This window comes from Arachis hypogaea, chromosome 20 (assembly GCF_003086295.3).
Source record: "Arachis hypogaea cultivar Tifrunner chromosome 20, arahy.Tifrunner.gnm2.J5K5, whole genome shotgun sequence".
NCBI classification, from domain to species: domain Eukaryota; kingdom Viridiplantae; phylum Streptophyta; class Magnoliopsida; order Fabales; family Fabaceae; genus Arachis; species Arachis hypogaea.
Genome location: NC_092055.1, coordinates 3087796 through 3104460, shown reverse-complemented (window position 1 = coordinate 3104460; position 16665 = coordinate 3087796). Strand labels below are relative to the sequence as shown.

Sequence of the window (16665 nt, the reverse complement as noted above, 5' to 3'; positions counted from 1 at the left end):
TCTTGTGTCCAAAACAGATGTTAGTTAATCTTAATTGAACTTTTAATCATTCTAATTTATTGATGAATTACATTTCTCTTAATAATTGCATTACTAATCTGAAATACAAAAAAAAAGGTGATACATATATCAAAAAAGAAAATAAACTTAAAAAAATCATATTAAAAAGTTTAAAAATAACATATCCATAAAGAATAGTCATAATATATAAATTGATACAACAATTTAAATTTCTCTAAAACTAATTTAATCAACTACTAATATTAGAACTAAATTATTTAAATAATATTTAATCTATTCTAATCCTTAGATATGTATAGATTAGAGTCATTCTCGTAACAACCAACCGAAATAACATCATAAGATCGAATACTTAGAATCGGTACAAATTCAGACTATCTTCTTGTTAAAATTGTCAAATTATAAGAGACTTTTATAAAATTATTTTTAATACAAAAAGCTTAAGAGAAAAAAATTTAGATATAGTACCAATCTTTGAATTGTATCTTCAAGGTTGGCACGAATTTTTCAAAATTGAACCTAAATTGAGGAAATTCGATCTCATTATATGCTCCACTTCGAATATTTTGGGACAAACGTAGAAAATGTAGATGGGATGTGATTTGAACTTGACCTAAACCCTAAACCAAAAGATAATATATCTAAAATCCAAAAGATAATATCTGGTTTTATTCTCATTTAATTCCAAATCAAAAGTAATTATGACTTATTCAATTTAGCATTTATAACAATAAATAAGATCACCATTATATAAGTCATTGATTTTGAAATAGCATAATTCATGATTATAATTAATATATGTATTGTCCACAAACAAATTAGGAAATTAAAATAATTTCCTAACAATCTCCCACTTGGGCTATACATATATTCTTTCTTGACATAATCACATCTTATAAACTTTATGCGCGCATCTAAATGCTATTTCCCTTATTACTTTAATAATCTGATCCGTCTCATACATTAGATATGGAACTACCGCAGCTTTTATCACATTAATGTCATGACTGAATCACGACAATCACCATCCTAATATACTTGACGACATAGATTAAATTTGGATGAATAATATGAAAATTACATACCAAGTGATATCATGCATGTCTATTTTCAACTGGTCCAACTTTAAAACTTTATTGAGATCAAACACAAAACAAATATTACAAAATAAACATTTCACATAACATGAAATAAACACCAACTTAATTCTGCATAAAATAATTCAATATCTTTCATAGGACATATAGCATAAAATAAACTCCCACTAAACCAAGGCATCACAAATATTGACACCCATCCGACCAGTGTGCTCATGAAAGACTTTAGGGGTCAATCCCTTAGTAATGGGTCTGCTAGCATATACTCTGTTCCTATATGTTCTATAGAAATCTGTTTTTCTTAACCTTTCTCCTTGACAACTAAGAAATTGATGTCTATATACTTCGATTTTGTCAAGCTCTTCTTATTGTTGTTGGAGTATATAGTATTGTTGACTTATTGTCACAAAATATCTTTAATAACCTTTCAATATCATCTATTATACGAAACTCAGTGACAAAGTTTCGCAACCATATGGCATGAAATCGAAATCAGAGTACCCAATGATCTCCAAATTTTTTATGATCTCCAATAAGTAAGCATGTAATCCTTTATTCTCTTTAGATAACGCATTACGCGTTTAACAGCTATTCAATGATCTATGCCCGGATTGCTCAAGTATCTACTCAACACTCCTACTGTAAATGATATACCGGGATGTGTGCAGACTTGAGCATACATTAAATTTCCTAGTGCTGATGCATAAGGTTTATCATGCATTGTTGTCTTCTCAAGATCATTTTGCGGCATTGCTTGGGACTAAACTTGTCTCCTTTAGTTACGAGTGTGTCTATTGGTCTACAACTTTCTATGACATATCTACTTAAAATTTTTTTTATATAGTTCTTTTGTGATAATCCAAGAATACCTTAAGAGCAATCTCTTATTATCTCGATTCCTAATACAAGTCCTTACAAGTCATTGATATTTTTTACGTGAGCACGTTCTTCTTCTCCTCTTCCTTCGTTATCATCGTCACTAACACCTCCTCCTCCTCCTCCTCCTCCTCCTTCTCCTCCTTCTCTTCCTCCTCTTCCTCATTCTTTTTTTCATTGGAATTTCTTCTCCTCTTTTCTTTTCCCCCTTCTCCTCCATCAGTTATCTCGTTATTAAAGATGATGAATAAGTCAAGTTCAGATTGTCAATTGAATCAGAACGAAATTGATTATTATTTTGAATCCAATCAAGTGGTAGTTGAGGTGTGGTTCAATTCTAGTCAACTTTTTCGTTAGTAGTTTATGATTCTATATGTGAATAATGTTTCATCCTTGATGGTTTGAATTGAGTGTAATGTAAATGTTCTGCATTAGAGAAAATATTTTTCTGTATTTGTAGCTAATTTGGGTGTAATACGAAAATATTTGGGTGTAACATAAAGATATTTGGGTGTATTTTTTAATAATTTTCGGTGTATGTATGCTGATAAATTCTGTATAATTCAAAACTTTTCTTCTCTCCCCTCCTCATCTTCTGTTGCTTCTTCTTCTTTTTCATCATCATCATCATCATCATCATCATGATTATTGTTTTGAATCCAATCAAGTGGTTGAGGTGTGGTTCAATTCTATAGGTGAATAATATTTTATCCTTGATGGTTTGAATTGAGTGTAATGTAAAAGTTCTGCATTAGAGAAAATATTTTTCTGTATTTACAGCAAATTTGGGTGTAACACGAAGATATTTGGGCGTAACACGAAGATATTTGAGTGTATTTTTTAAGAATTTTCAGTGTACGTATGCTGATAAATTCTGCATAATTTAAAAGTCTTTCTCTTCCTCCTCTTCTTCTTCATCTTTTTATTTCATATTCTCATAATTCTTCTTGGGAGAAAAAAATCAAAGAAAGAAAAATAATAAATAATGTTGCAAAATCAATAAAAAGAGAAGGAGGAAAAATTTGTAGCAACAACCAGAAAGACTTGTATGTGTAGTAGTACTCTAAAATCAAATTATTAGTTTATTACTCATCATGTACAATAAAAGACCAAATTATTGTCATCCTGCATAAAAAATGTTTTTAATATATTACCTCTTATTATTAATTATAAAATATAGGTAACAATTAATTAATAAAACAGTCGGAACTTGTCTTATTTAGTATTAATTAATTGTCGCAACAATTAATAAATGCTAAATAAGGCAAGTTATGGCTGTTTTTGGCTGATTTTCTTTGGTTACCAAATATTTCCGATAAAATATTAGGTAGGTATTTATTATTTTAATTGTCCTATCATTTGTTTCTCACCTATAAATAGATTATATGTTGTATCATGTTTTTCACCATAAACACACAGCTTTCTCAAATTTGGTCGTAATAGTAATATGGCTAAATTAGGTGCCACAATGCAGTCACTTTGTTGTTTCATAATCTTACTGATGTTGCTGGGGGAAGGAGTCTCAGCAAGTCGACAAAAATTATTTACTTCTATTGAGCAAGAAAATAAGGGAATAGGTAATAATAAAGATGCATTCGTTGTTCTAACTAAGGGACCAATCCCACCACCATCAGGACCAGGCCATCGCCATAATCCAGAGCCACCGCCCTCTCTAATTAAGGGACCAACCCCACCACCATCTGGACCAGGCCATCGCCATAATCCAGAGCCACCGCCCTCTCTAATTAAGGGACCAACCCCACCACCATCCGGACCAGGCCATCGCCATGATCCACAGCCACCGCCCACACTTGGCAAGCCATTTTAATAATACAATCCCTTCATGCATCAAATCAAAGCAAAGCTATAGCTAATAAATATTGGGCATGCATCGTATATTCTATGTATGACGACTTATTAATGATTAATTATATAAATATTTCGGTTTACTTATATTCCTCCTTTTTCTATATGCATGCAATAATATATATTATATTAGAACAGATACACGATTAAACGAACATTCTTTTTCTGTCGTTATAACTTATAAGAGATGATACACAAAATTCTAAAAAATTAAGTCATTCTTAGGTGTTTATAAAATAATTAATTTATTCTCTCTAATCAATTTATTGATAAGATAATTCTTCATCTCTAAAATCATCCATATAGAGAACTAAGAGCTAAGAGTAACTCTAATGGGCGGATCTTGAGGCCTTATTTATGACAAAAGTAGAAAGACACTGTTGAAAGAGAGAAGGGATGAGTTTTTATACGAATCTCAAGGTGAAAGAGTCTCTCAATAATAATTTGTCACTTTGATAAGTTATTATAAAAAACTAATCATATAAAATCTGAAATAATTAATAATTATATTAAATAATTAAATAATAATAAAGTTAGTAATAATTATAATAAATTAAATTTATTAACTTTATAATAATAAAGTTAGTAATAATTAAATTTTTATTTAATTAATAATTTATATTAATTATTTATATTATAATTAATTAAATTTATTTACATTAAAAAATAAATTTAATTTTTATACCTTACAAAATAATTTTTAGTTGAGTTAGTTATTTTTATTTTTAAAATTTAAAATGCTAACGATATTATTAAAATTAGCAGTTGTAAACACAAAATTATAAATTAGTATAATTCCGAATTATATATTATGTATTATTGTTATATATGAATTTATTTAATATTAATATCTTTTAATAGTGAATTATTTTTAAATTTATAAATTTAAATAATATTATTGAAAAAATTAATTACATTAATTTTAAGTATTTTAATTAATTAATTAAGTGTGATCACAACAGGGACTAAAGTTAGTTCCTTCTAATGGAGAAAAAAGAGATGCTTTGAGTTCTTATTTACTGTTTATGACACAAAAGCTTATGTGAAATTACTTTTTATGATAGATGGATCATAAATAAAGATTGAGATGAGTTCTTTATTAGAGATGGTCTAAATGGTACTTAAATTTGTGAACATAATTAAAAGGTTTTATTCTTTGATTTTTTCGATCAAAGTTTTTTTTGATTGGATTGAATAACAACTCCTCAGATAACAAAAAGGAACGGCAATGATGACTTTAATATATTAGAAACGAACCAAAATTAGGACAACCAAATCACATTTACATATAATATAGTTCGAACCTACCTGTTTTGAACTTGGATTGCATGTAATTCGAATCATATAGATTCGAATTACTCATTGACACTCAAAGCAACATAATTCGAATTCAGCTAATTCGAATTAGACAGCAACATGTAATTCGAATCAAGTTGATTCGAACTACTTCCATGCACGTCATTTAACGTAATTCGAAGTGGATTAATTCGAACTATACATGAATATTTTTTTATAAATTTTTTTAATAAATTTATTTAAATTATGCCACAAAAAATATTTTATTCTATACAAAATAATTTTAAAAAATGGCTTAAAAGATGTTAGGAGTACTATAAAAATTTGTAATGTCTTAATAACTTAGGATATTAAAGAAATAGTTTACATAGTCAACAATAATTTAAAAATTAAAATAAATATAGTTATAACCAGTATTTACCTAAATTACTAAAATATTACAAACTTTTATAGTACTTCTAACATTTTTAAGCCATTTTTTAAAAATTATTTTGCATAGAAAATGGCTTAAAATGCCCTTTATTCTATGCAAAATAATTTTAAAAAAAACAGCTTAAAAAATATTAGGAGTACTATAAAAGTTTGTAATATTCTAGTAATTTAGGTAAATACTAGTTATAACTATATTTATTTTAATTTTTAAATTATTGTTGACTATACAGAGTATTTCTTTAATATCCTAAGTCATTAGGACATTACAAATTTTTATAGTACTCCTAACATCTTTTAAGCCATTTTTAAAATTATTTTGTATAGAATAAAATATTTTTTTGTGGTATAATTTAAATAAATTTATTAAAAAAATTTATAAAAAAAATATTCAGGTGTAGTTTGAATTAATCCACTTCGAATTACGTTGAATGGCGTGCATGGAAGTAGTTCGAATCAACTTGATTCGAATTATGTTGCTTTGAGTGTCAGTGAGTAATTCGAATCTATGTGATTCGAATTACATGCAATCCAAGTTCGAAAACAGGTAGGTTCGAACTACATGTAAACGTAATTTGGTTGATTGATGAATCAGATTTTGCTTTATCTTATTTGTGTAAAATTATTCTCCCCTTAATTTATTTATGTTTTTTGCCCCCAAAATTATGAATTACTAATTATATTTAAGTGTAACATCGGTTACATCTAAATACTCAGACAAAATAGTACTTTTGATTTTATTTTTATTTAAATTCAAATAAAAATAGAGGCCTGCTACACATACAAGCCTTTTTGGCTTACAAGCTATGCAAGTTGGCCCAAATTCAAGAAAAAAATACGCGCACCACTCCGTTAGAATCGAGCTTCCAACGCACGCGCCTTAATCACCCGTTGCGTTTTTCCACAACATGTTCATTATGCCGCACTCTTCCTCTTCTTCCTCAATCAAAATGCAAACCGTCAAAATTCAAGCGACATTCGAAACAAACTACAATTCTAAAGAAACATTCTAACTCCTCGCGAAGAGTAGAAGAAATCAAGAAGAAAAGATACAAATCTCCATAAAAAATCACCAGAAAAACCAAGAAACATTATTCAAGGTACTGTTTTACTATTTTTCTAGGTTTTTTTTCTAGATTGTTTCTGCTATGTGCCTCATCCTTAACCAGCAAAACATTAAAAGATTTCAAGAAGAAATATATTGTCTCCCCCCTGTTTTAGGTGTATTTCTTAAATCGTTTGGGTGTATTTCTGTAATCGTTTGGGTGTATTTCTATAACTGTTTGGGTGTATTTCTATAATCCTTTCTGTAACTGTTTGGGTGTATTTCTATAACCGTTTGGGTGTATTTCTGTAATTATTTGGGTGTATTTCTGAAGTTCCATTATCTTCAAAACGATTTCAAAGCTTGATTTCAGAAATCATGAAAATTGGAAAAAAACTAAGCAAGAATATAGAGAGAGAAACGCACGTAAATGACGAAGAAGAAACCAGTGATAAATGTAGGTAAAACAATGAATAAAAAGGCAAAGAGAGAACTCACAAAAGAGATCGAAGAAATTTGGCAAGAAACTCGAAAAAGGAAACGAAATCTTTTGAAAAATAGAAGTTATATATTCGCGCGTTAATTGATTTTGATTGATTTAAAAATCTGTTAAAGAGGCACGTAACATAAGCAGCGCATTTAAGGGTTTCGTTCTCTTCAGGCTTGTAAAGCTTGTAAGCGCAAAACACTTATATGTAGAGATTAATCCATAAAAATAATAATGAGTTATTCAATTCAACATTTATAACTATTAAATCGCTTGTTTTTATTTTATCTTTATTTGTTCTTATCTTATTTTATTTTTATTTATACTAAACCGAATTTAAATTAAATAAGCTAAAACAACAAAAATTTCTAGATAATTCTATTAAAAAAATAAACATAACAAATTTAAAAAAAGAATGATGATTTAATAATGATAATAAATTATAAATGAGTTTATCGTTATATAAATAATTTAATATAAAATAATTTAATTAACAATTATAATTAATATATGTATTGTTCATAAATAAATTAAAAAATTAATAATTTTTTAATATTTATACCATGGAATAAATGATTTTGTTATAAATATTCATTAACGATTTATTATTCAATTAATATACCAATACGAGAATCGTAATTTGCAGAGAGAATATTTAAATTTTTTTTTCTAAAAAATTTGAAGTACTTAAAATGATGGAAGAGAGAACTGTAGACCATGCGAGTATGCTGCTTTATTTTTTCTCTCTTTTTTTATTCATTTCAAACGACAATACTACTAGTAGCTAGTTTTTTCCTATCATCAATCAATGAATTATATATCGTTTGGAAAGAAAGGTTTTAAGTATATTAATCCACTGTATTTTAATAATTTTAAATGGTTGATCTTAATTATATATTATACATATTTTTATAATTAAATTAATAATTAAAAATTATTGAAACACTAATGCACAAATATACTTGAAAAATTTTTTATAGTTTATATGATATGCTAACAATTCAAAAAAAAAATAAATAAATAAATAACAAAACATCATATTTTTGCATACCACTTCAGTGATTATTTATCTTGATCTCATGAGTATTTTATTAGGTGAATGCTATGGTGCCTAAAAAGTTGTGTCTATTTATTAAAAAGGGTTAAAAGTTATTATTTAATTTAAAAGATATAAGAATAAATAATTTTTAAAAAATTAAAATTTACTACAAAAAGTAAGTTAGGCAAAATTTAGACAAAAATTCATAGGCACTATAGAATTGGCCATTTTATTATTTATTTTATCAATCCTAAGTATATATTTAAGATTCTTTTATAATTAAATTGAGTCAAATCTAACAAAAATCAATTTTATTAGTGAGAGTGTATAAACACGTTCTGACTTCTAGCGGCATCGTGCACTTCCTCTTTTTCGCATTTTTTCTTTTGTTTGGTGTTCCTTTTTCTCTCCAAGCAGTTGCTGCGTTTTTCTTTTCTTTTTCTCTTTATTTTTCTGGTGATTTTTTGTACCATTATATATATTATCTTTTTCTTTATTTGATTTTTTTTCTATTTTTTTTGTTTTTTTTTTCTTGTTAAAAAGGTAAAACAAAAAGAATTATGAAAATACAATACAAGAAAAGAAGAAGATGATGATAACGAAGAAGAAGAGGATGATGAGTTTTGAATTATGTAAAATTTATTAAAAAATAACACCAAAATATCTTAACAATAACACCAAAACTTCTTAATTTTGATACCAAAATTTAACTACAAAAACACAGCTTCTTTAATGCTGTATTTTTTGTGCTTCTTATGATGATGATGCTGATGATGATAGTGATGATAATGATGATGATGAGGAGTAGTAGTTTTGAATTGTTAAGATCACAACATAGCACCGAAATTATTTGAATGAACATGTTTATATTATATTGCAATTTTATTTAGTTGAATGGATGTAACTTTATATTTATTGGATTGAATTCTTACCAAAAATAAAAAACACCAAAATTTTTTTATTTTACATTGAAATATTGCTAAAAAACAAAAAACCTTCTTAATTTTGACACTAAAATTTTATTACAAACACAAAAATATTTTTTTATGCTTTAATGAGAACTTCTTCTCTTCTTTTACTTACTAACTAAAGATAATGAGAATTTAATATTTTAATTTAATGTTCTAATCTTGCTAACTAATAATGTTAATCAAGATAACAAGAAATAAGAGGAGGAAGAAGAGGAGGAGAAGTTGTTGTTTTGAATTGTGATTTTTATTTTTTTATATGAGTATTGTTTCTCATATTAAATTTGAATGAACATATATTACAATCTTATTTAATTAAATAAATGTAAAAAGTAAATTGCATACTAAAAGATCATAAGATAACACCGAAATCATTTGAATGAATATGTTTATACTATGTTAGAAACTTATTTAATTGAATGAATGTAGATTCACACTTATTGGATTGAATTCTTGCCAAAAATAAAAAAATACCGAAATTTATTAATTTAAGCATTGTTTTTCAATTAGACTTGAATGCATACTTATTAGATTGAAATTTTATATGTGCAAAATTTTGAAAGAGAATGAAGGAGGAAAAGAAACATGGTAACTTACGTATAAGAAGAAAACGACATTGACGACGATAATGATAATGATGATAGAGGAGGAGGAAAAGGAATGAGGAGAATAAATTCAAGTGAAAAAGAAAGGAGGATGAAGAGGAGGAGTTGATGGTGATGGTGACAATGACGACGATAAATATATTATAATAATTTGGTTGGACTTATTAGATAAATGATTTTTTTTTTACCAAAGATAGGAGACTCAAACTCGCAACCTCTTAATTAAGTATGGAGAGACTATACCATTTGAGCTATTACTCTTTGACTATTAGATAAATGATTTGAATGTAGAGTTTTTCGTTATTTTATGTCTTAAAATTGATGACTCTGTGGCTAATTATAAAAGATATTAAATTTAAATTATAAAAAATATAATAATATAAATATTTTTGGTAATTTAGGAGGCTAAAATATTAGTATATCATTATTACGTATTAATCTGAAACAAATTTATGTATCCCTTTAAAGTATAAAATAAATAATTTTTTACTCCAAACTGATAACATGTTTTAAAAAAAAACTGTCTACATTAAACAAAATAATAATATTGATACTCCAAGAACAATTGGCCTATTAGCTCAGTTGGTTAGAGCGTCGTGCTAATAACGCGAAGGTCGCAGGTTCGAAACCTGCATGGGCCATATTAACGTTTTAATGTTTCTTCCATCATTGAAGTTTACTGTGATATTAAATATATCCCTTTTTACATGACACCTTTTAATAACGAAAAAAAGCATGTCGACTCTATTAATCATGTCTTCCCATATGTTTATTTATCAGGTTGTCACTTGCGGAATCTACTTTGATTTGGTTACAATGAGCAGAAAAACCATAGGGAGATTTTTGCATAGGTCAATCGAACTAAGTTGCCTGCTAATTTGGATAATATCATAATAATTTCCAAAGAACAATGACAAGGAAGAGAAACTTTGATAATTGCATGTTCTGCATCTTTAGTCAGTGTCATTCATTGAAGAGTGTGATAACTCTGCTTCTACTTGCTCACAGCCACAATAGTTGTTATCAATCATTCGAAATGAAAGCTATGGCAGCACATTGAAGAAAATGCTAAAATGGGTTTCTCTGCTTTCCATGATAAGTAGCCCACAGAGTCAGAGAGAGATATTTACTAGGGGTTTGGTTACCTAGTTGAGAAATCACCAAAATAAAACTCACATGTAGGACTGTTACTATGTCATCGTAAAATTGTTCCATTTTGTTAGGTAGACAATGATTTTTCTAAACAATGTGAACAATAGGCTTTAGAATTGACAAATAAAGTAAAAATACTCCATCTTTAAATTACCTCCTAAACTATAATATTAGGATAACCATCTGCACACCTAGTGAATTAAACATTCAGACATCCAATCATTGTTAACTATGCATGAATAAATCGAATAAAAAAATAACCATCTAATTAAAAATAATCAACATAATATCTGCATACCTATTAAATTGAACATCCGATATATCCATTGTTTACATTATTTAATATTTTCGTTGTTTTCCTATACTTTTCCATTGTGAAGATATATAATTACGGGAAATGCTAGGGGGACAATGATTTTGTTGAACAATATGAACAACCACCAATTAAATAAAAACACACTACATCTCCAAATTAATTCTCTAAATTTTAATATTAAAATAACCATCCGTACACTAGTAAAATAAACATCCGATATATCTATTATTTACATTATTTAATATTTTTATTGTTTACCTATACTTTTTCTTAAATAAATTCAAGGTTTGAATGGAGTTTTAAATACATTATCATTACAAAGTACAAACCTTTCTTTGTCTCTATACTCTGTCCATGTGCATGCCATCATGAGGGGCAATGTTTTCCAAACTAACAGTCAACTTCTTATTGCAAGCCACTTTATTATAAACAACTTGAATCTCTATCTCCCTCTTTTATAACCCAAATAGAAACTGCAAGCTAACAGATTGTCACATGGAGTTGAACTTTACTAGAGAGTAAGCATTAAGCAAACATGTTAATTGACTATGGTAATAATGGTAATTCGGAAAGAATTATGAATTGTTAGATACACTTTACCTGTTCTAGGAAAGGTTTTAAGCATAAGCCTTCTTGTTAATTAATTAGCTACAATATTCCTATGTTCAAACATAGAAAAATTGTTGTGATTTATTATTTCCTGTGAATTACATGAGATGAGAAAAATTGTTGATTGGGTCTTGTGATTGTACAAAGACATTAGCTAAAGGTTATAGCAGTACTTGTCCTAATAATGCATGTTAGATAGCAATCCCGTGAACTATAGTCAGAAACATCAGAACCTCCAAGTTATAACCCATCACCTGAAAAAAGAATGTGACATTTCCAAACATTGGTACTTGTCTTTGTCTACAAAACCAACCTCCTAACTAGTAACTACCCTCACTCATATGTGAGACCACTATTTATCTTTTCTTTGGTTTAATATAATCCTAATGCACTAATTAACATTGCTGTACTAATTATTGATAGTAAAACAATCATCAAAATATTCTCTCAAACTGCAACATTCTTATAAATCGATGTACCTTCCCTTCCCAACCACCTAGCCACCATCATGATCATGTCTCCTCCCTCTATTTGGCGCCAACCGCTTAATCATTATTTTGGCATAAGCTATAGTTTTAGCACTACTAGGATTTACTCAATTAAAACTTTCTTTGGCCTATATCAAAATCAGAATAGTAATCTAAAGAGACTTGAGTGCTACTAGAACAAAAGCTTGCCAAACATTACTCATTACTCATTACAATATACACTTGATATTGCTAATAATTTAAGCTACAAAGTAATTGCACCATACCATAAACAAATTTAAGAAAGTAAAAGAAAAAGAAAGGAAATTTGAGGCAGAGTGTGTGAAGAACCCTACTTTGACTTTTGAGACCAAATATATGCATTCTAACTCACTGGAGAAAGGTAAACCTGGCTCTGTATAACACTTTTTCCAATCATAAAACCCGGAACCACCGTGAAACCCACCCGAAGCTCGCCGGAATCGGAATCAGTAACTTCCTCTGAGGAGGTTGAAACTACTTGTTCTGCTTCACATTCCATGTAGGCCTCAGAGAATCTAGTGTTCTTCTTCACCTGAAAAATTCTGACATCTTCATCTAAAGAAAGTGCCAAACAGTGCAAACACCACACACGCTTTGCCATCTCCGCAAAAGCAACGAAGAAAGCTGAATCTGGGACACCACCATTGTTGAGTTTGAGTAGCTTCCTATGGTTAAGGTTTCCAAAGAAGGAACACTCCATTTTTTCATGAACCACTTGAAGGTACTTGGATTTCAAGAATCTGGCAAACGATGAGTTTGGATCGTGTGCTGATAAGTAATGTTTTGTGTTCAGAGATTTGTGCCTCTTGAAGTTTTCCAAGTAAAGGTTTCTGTTATGGTGTTTCTGAAGTGGTTCACTTGGAACATTGAAGTTTTGGTAGTTGAAGCCTTCAAACATTGTCATGTTTACAAAGGATTCAAATGCATAGCATTGATGCCTTTGTTTGATAAAAACCGCATCTGGTTGGATACATTTGGCTGCTAGTTCTAAATCCCAATTTGATGATTCCATTTCTTTGATCATCAACTTGGTGAAGCTCTTCATTGAGCTTAGAGTATGTTGAAGAAAATGGATGAAGTGTGTTGTGTTAAGTGCTGAAAGATGAAGACTCTCGAACTTTGATAATGAACCACTTGAGTGTAGCTTCTTCTCAAGCGATTTGTTGAATGCAGTGCACTCATGAAGCTGTTTCTTCAGTGATGAGATTTCAGAATCTTTGGTATCAACCAAAGATTGGAGCTTTTGGATGGTGATTCCAAAGGTCTTCATTAGGCTTTGTTGTTCTTGAACCTCTGCAAGCATGAGAGTCACTTGTGGTGATGAAATGTTAAGTTCTTTCTTCAAGAACCTTTTCTTCAACTCAGAGATGGAAATGAGTTCATCAACAACAGCTTGATCAGCTTTCTGAATTGCTTCATTGTTGTAAGGTTGCTGAGCCATTTGCAGCTCTGCATAGGAAGCTTTAATGGTGGTGACACCAGCAAAGAGCCTTGCAATAAGAGCCTCCATAACCGCTCTTCTTCTTGTTCTTGCTTTGGATTCTTCATTTTTGTTCTTAGCTTGATGATGATGTGCTTTGGTTTCATGAGTAGTGAGGAAGAAAAGGGCATTGTTTGAAGCAAAATTGAGACTAGTGACCTTCTGGATTGTCTTGGACAGTTTATTATTGCTTCTACCTTTGGTTACTGATTTCGTTCCAATGGTTTCCATCTCATGAAAATAATGCTTAGTTTGAAGCATGAGAATTAGAAGAGATATCTATCTATCTCTCTCTAACACAGTCAAATCAGACTCTATGGACTTGTCACTTGGGAGACAAAAATTTGATTTTGGTTTGAAAATGGTCACAAATCTTTTTGACTAAACGTTGTAGCCAGTGATGTTTAATATATATAAATATGAGAAATGCTAGATCAGTAATTTTGGTATTTTGTAATTATCAATTGATTATTAATAGTATTTTTAATGATGTGAGATTACATCTAATGGTGGGAGATCACTCACTTTTATTTTAATGATTAAATGTTGGACATAAAATACAAAACTTACTGGCCCTAAACTTTTTCTATAAATATATTGCAAGCACTGTCAATTATTTTGGAGTTAAAAATTAAGGAAAAATATGTAGCATTATCTGCTTTTTTATGATAAAAATAAAAAGAATGTTATTATATAAACACATGCACCCACGCGTAGACATAAAACCTCGATTAATAAATATTAAATAAAATAAATCTAAATTATCTTTTTACTAACGCTACTGTATATATTAAATGATTCTTTAATTAATGAGATTTATTAAAATGGATGGCTAAAATGATGTAAAAAAATATGGGTTGATCAACCTACAAAATGTCAGAGATTCAGATTAGTCATTGGGATAGAAAAAGAGAAAGCCTAAAACGTTAGTATTTTTATTAAAATTTAATTACTATTTAATTATTTAAAAAATATATATATAATTTTATACTATTAGATATAATCTGAGACTATTAAAAATATTAATAATTAATTAATGACTACAAATCATAAAATGTGTTGATCGTCTAATACTACTAACAAATTAAAAGAAAACACATAATCTTTTTTACAATTAAAAAATAAGAAATGCAAAAAAGATAAAAACTTTGTTTTTTGTAATATGCAAAAAACTTAGGTCCTTCTTAAAGAATTTAACCATTTTTAAAATCATATACAAATTTTTCAACCGCATATATTATTTTTTGTATATTTCTTTTTGTTTTAGTACTAAAGTGATTAATAAAAATGAAATAATGTCTTTTTATACCGATAAAGAATACAAATATAATCTCTTCTAAAATAAATAGTAAAGTACTTGATTACTTGGAGAAAGTAGTCATGTGGTAGGGTTATAGCAGAAGGAGTTTTGCAATTTACATGTAAGCCATTAATTTTATTCTTTCTTTTTTAATTTTTTATTGAGTAAAGTATTTTTTGTCCTTAACTTTTGGGATAAGTTCTAAAGTTATCTTTAACATTTTAATTATCCTATTTAAGTCTCTAACATTTCAAAATTGATTCAATATTGTCCTACCATTAGGGATCTGTTAACAGAATTGACGGCGAGACAAAATTGAGACGATTTAGAAACGCTAGGGACTTAAATAGAATGAAAACTTAGGTAGCGTTTGTTTTGAGGTAGACAGATACTGAGAGATTGAGACTCAGTATCGTGTTTGTTAGTTCAGAGACTGGTACTAAAATTTCTGTCTCTGTCTCTAAAATTTCAGTATTTCAGTACCTCCAAAAAGTAGGGACACAGGGGACTGAAATTTTTAGAGATGGACACTGAAACTTTAATAATATTTTATACCTAAAATACTTTCATTTCAATTAATTAATTCCAATTTTACCCTTTGTGCAAATTAAATTAGAATTTTATTCTTGTTTCAATTCCTGTCTCCCATTTTGCACCAAACAGAATACTGAGATTTATTTCAATCCCTGTCTCTTAGTCTCTGTCTCTCAGTCTCAGTCTTTCCGTCTCTGTCTTTCCACTAAACGCTACCTTAGGGACAAAAATGATACATAAAAATAAATTTTAATTTAATTTTATCTTTTAATAATATTAATTTTTTTACCGTACATAGTATTCAATTATTTTTTAATTACATCTAAATAAATTACACTTAATCACATTACTTTTATTTTAAATAAATTTATTTTTTTATAATTTTAAAAAAATTTAATACATTAGAGACAAAAGGTATAATTTATATTTTATTATATATATATTATTTTTTTCTTGTCTGCAAGTTTATATACTAGTCATTTTACAAACATTTCATGATAACTAAAAATTTTTAAGAGTAAAATTATAAAAAAAATCATTTATTTAAAATAAAAGTAATATGATTAAGAATTTACTTAGATGTGACTAAAAAATAATTGAATACTATGTATAGTAAAAAATTAATGTTTTTGAAGGATAAAATTAAAATTTATTTCTATGTATCATCTTTGTCCCTAATGTTTTCGTCCTATTTAAATCCCTAACGTTTCAAAATCGTCTCAATTTTGTCCCGTCGTCAATTATGTTAACGGATCCCTAATGGCAGGACAACATTGAGTCAGTTTCATTAGAGACTTAAATAGAACGATTAAAACGTTAGAAACAACTTTAGAATTTATCCCAAATATTGAGAATAAAAACGATACTTTACTCTTCTTTATTTAATTTCCCCCTCTCCTTTTTAATAATAATATACTTGTAGACTTAGAATTATGTAGTGCTATACAGAAACATTATATGATCCGTGGGCCCTTTTATCATACGTGATTGATGGCTACAATATTGTTTTGGACAAAAATGTGGAATATGAAATTTG

At 28.3% G+C, this 16665-nt stretch overlaps 1 protein-coding gene and 1 non-coding gene across 2 annotated transcripts; one reads left to right on the top strand and one right to left on the bottom strand.

Annotated features, from left to right (window-relative positions):
• The first annotated feature begins 10296 nt into the window (after window positions 1–10296).
• On the top strand, window positions 10297–10370 carry TRNAI-AAU (transfer RNA isoleucine (anticodon AAU)). Its single transcript has one exon. It is a non-coding gene; the product is annotated as a tRNA-Ile (tRNA).
• A 2288-nt stretch (window positions 10371–12658) lies between these two features.
• LOC112784912 (protein GRAVITROPIC IN THE LIGHT 1) lies at window positions 12659–14026 on the bottom strand. Its single transcript, XM_025828272.2, has one exon. It carries the CDS (start codon window positions 14024–14026, stop codon window positions 12659–12661), a length of 1368 nt encoding a protein of 455 aa, XP_025684057.2.
• Between the last annotated feature and the right edge of the window lie 2639 nt (window positions 14027–16665).

Bases quoted from the DNA above. Each gene is read 5' to 3' on its own strand.
- LOC112784912 (XM_025828272.2), bottom strand. From the start codon at position 14,026: ATGGAAACCATTGGAACGAAATCAGTAACCAAAGGTAGAAGCAATAAT.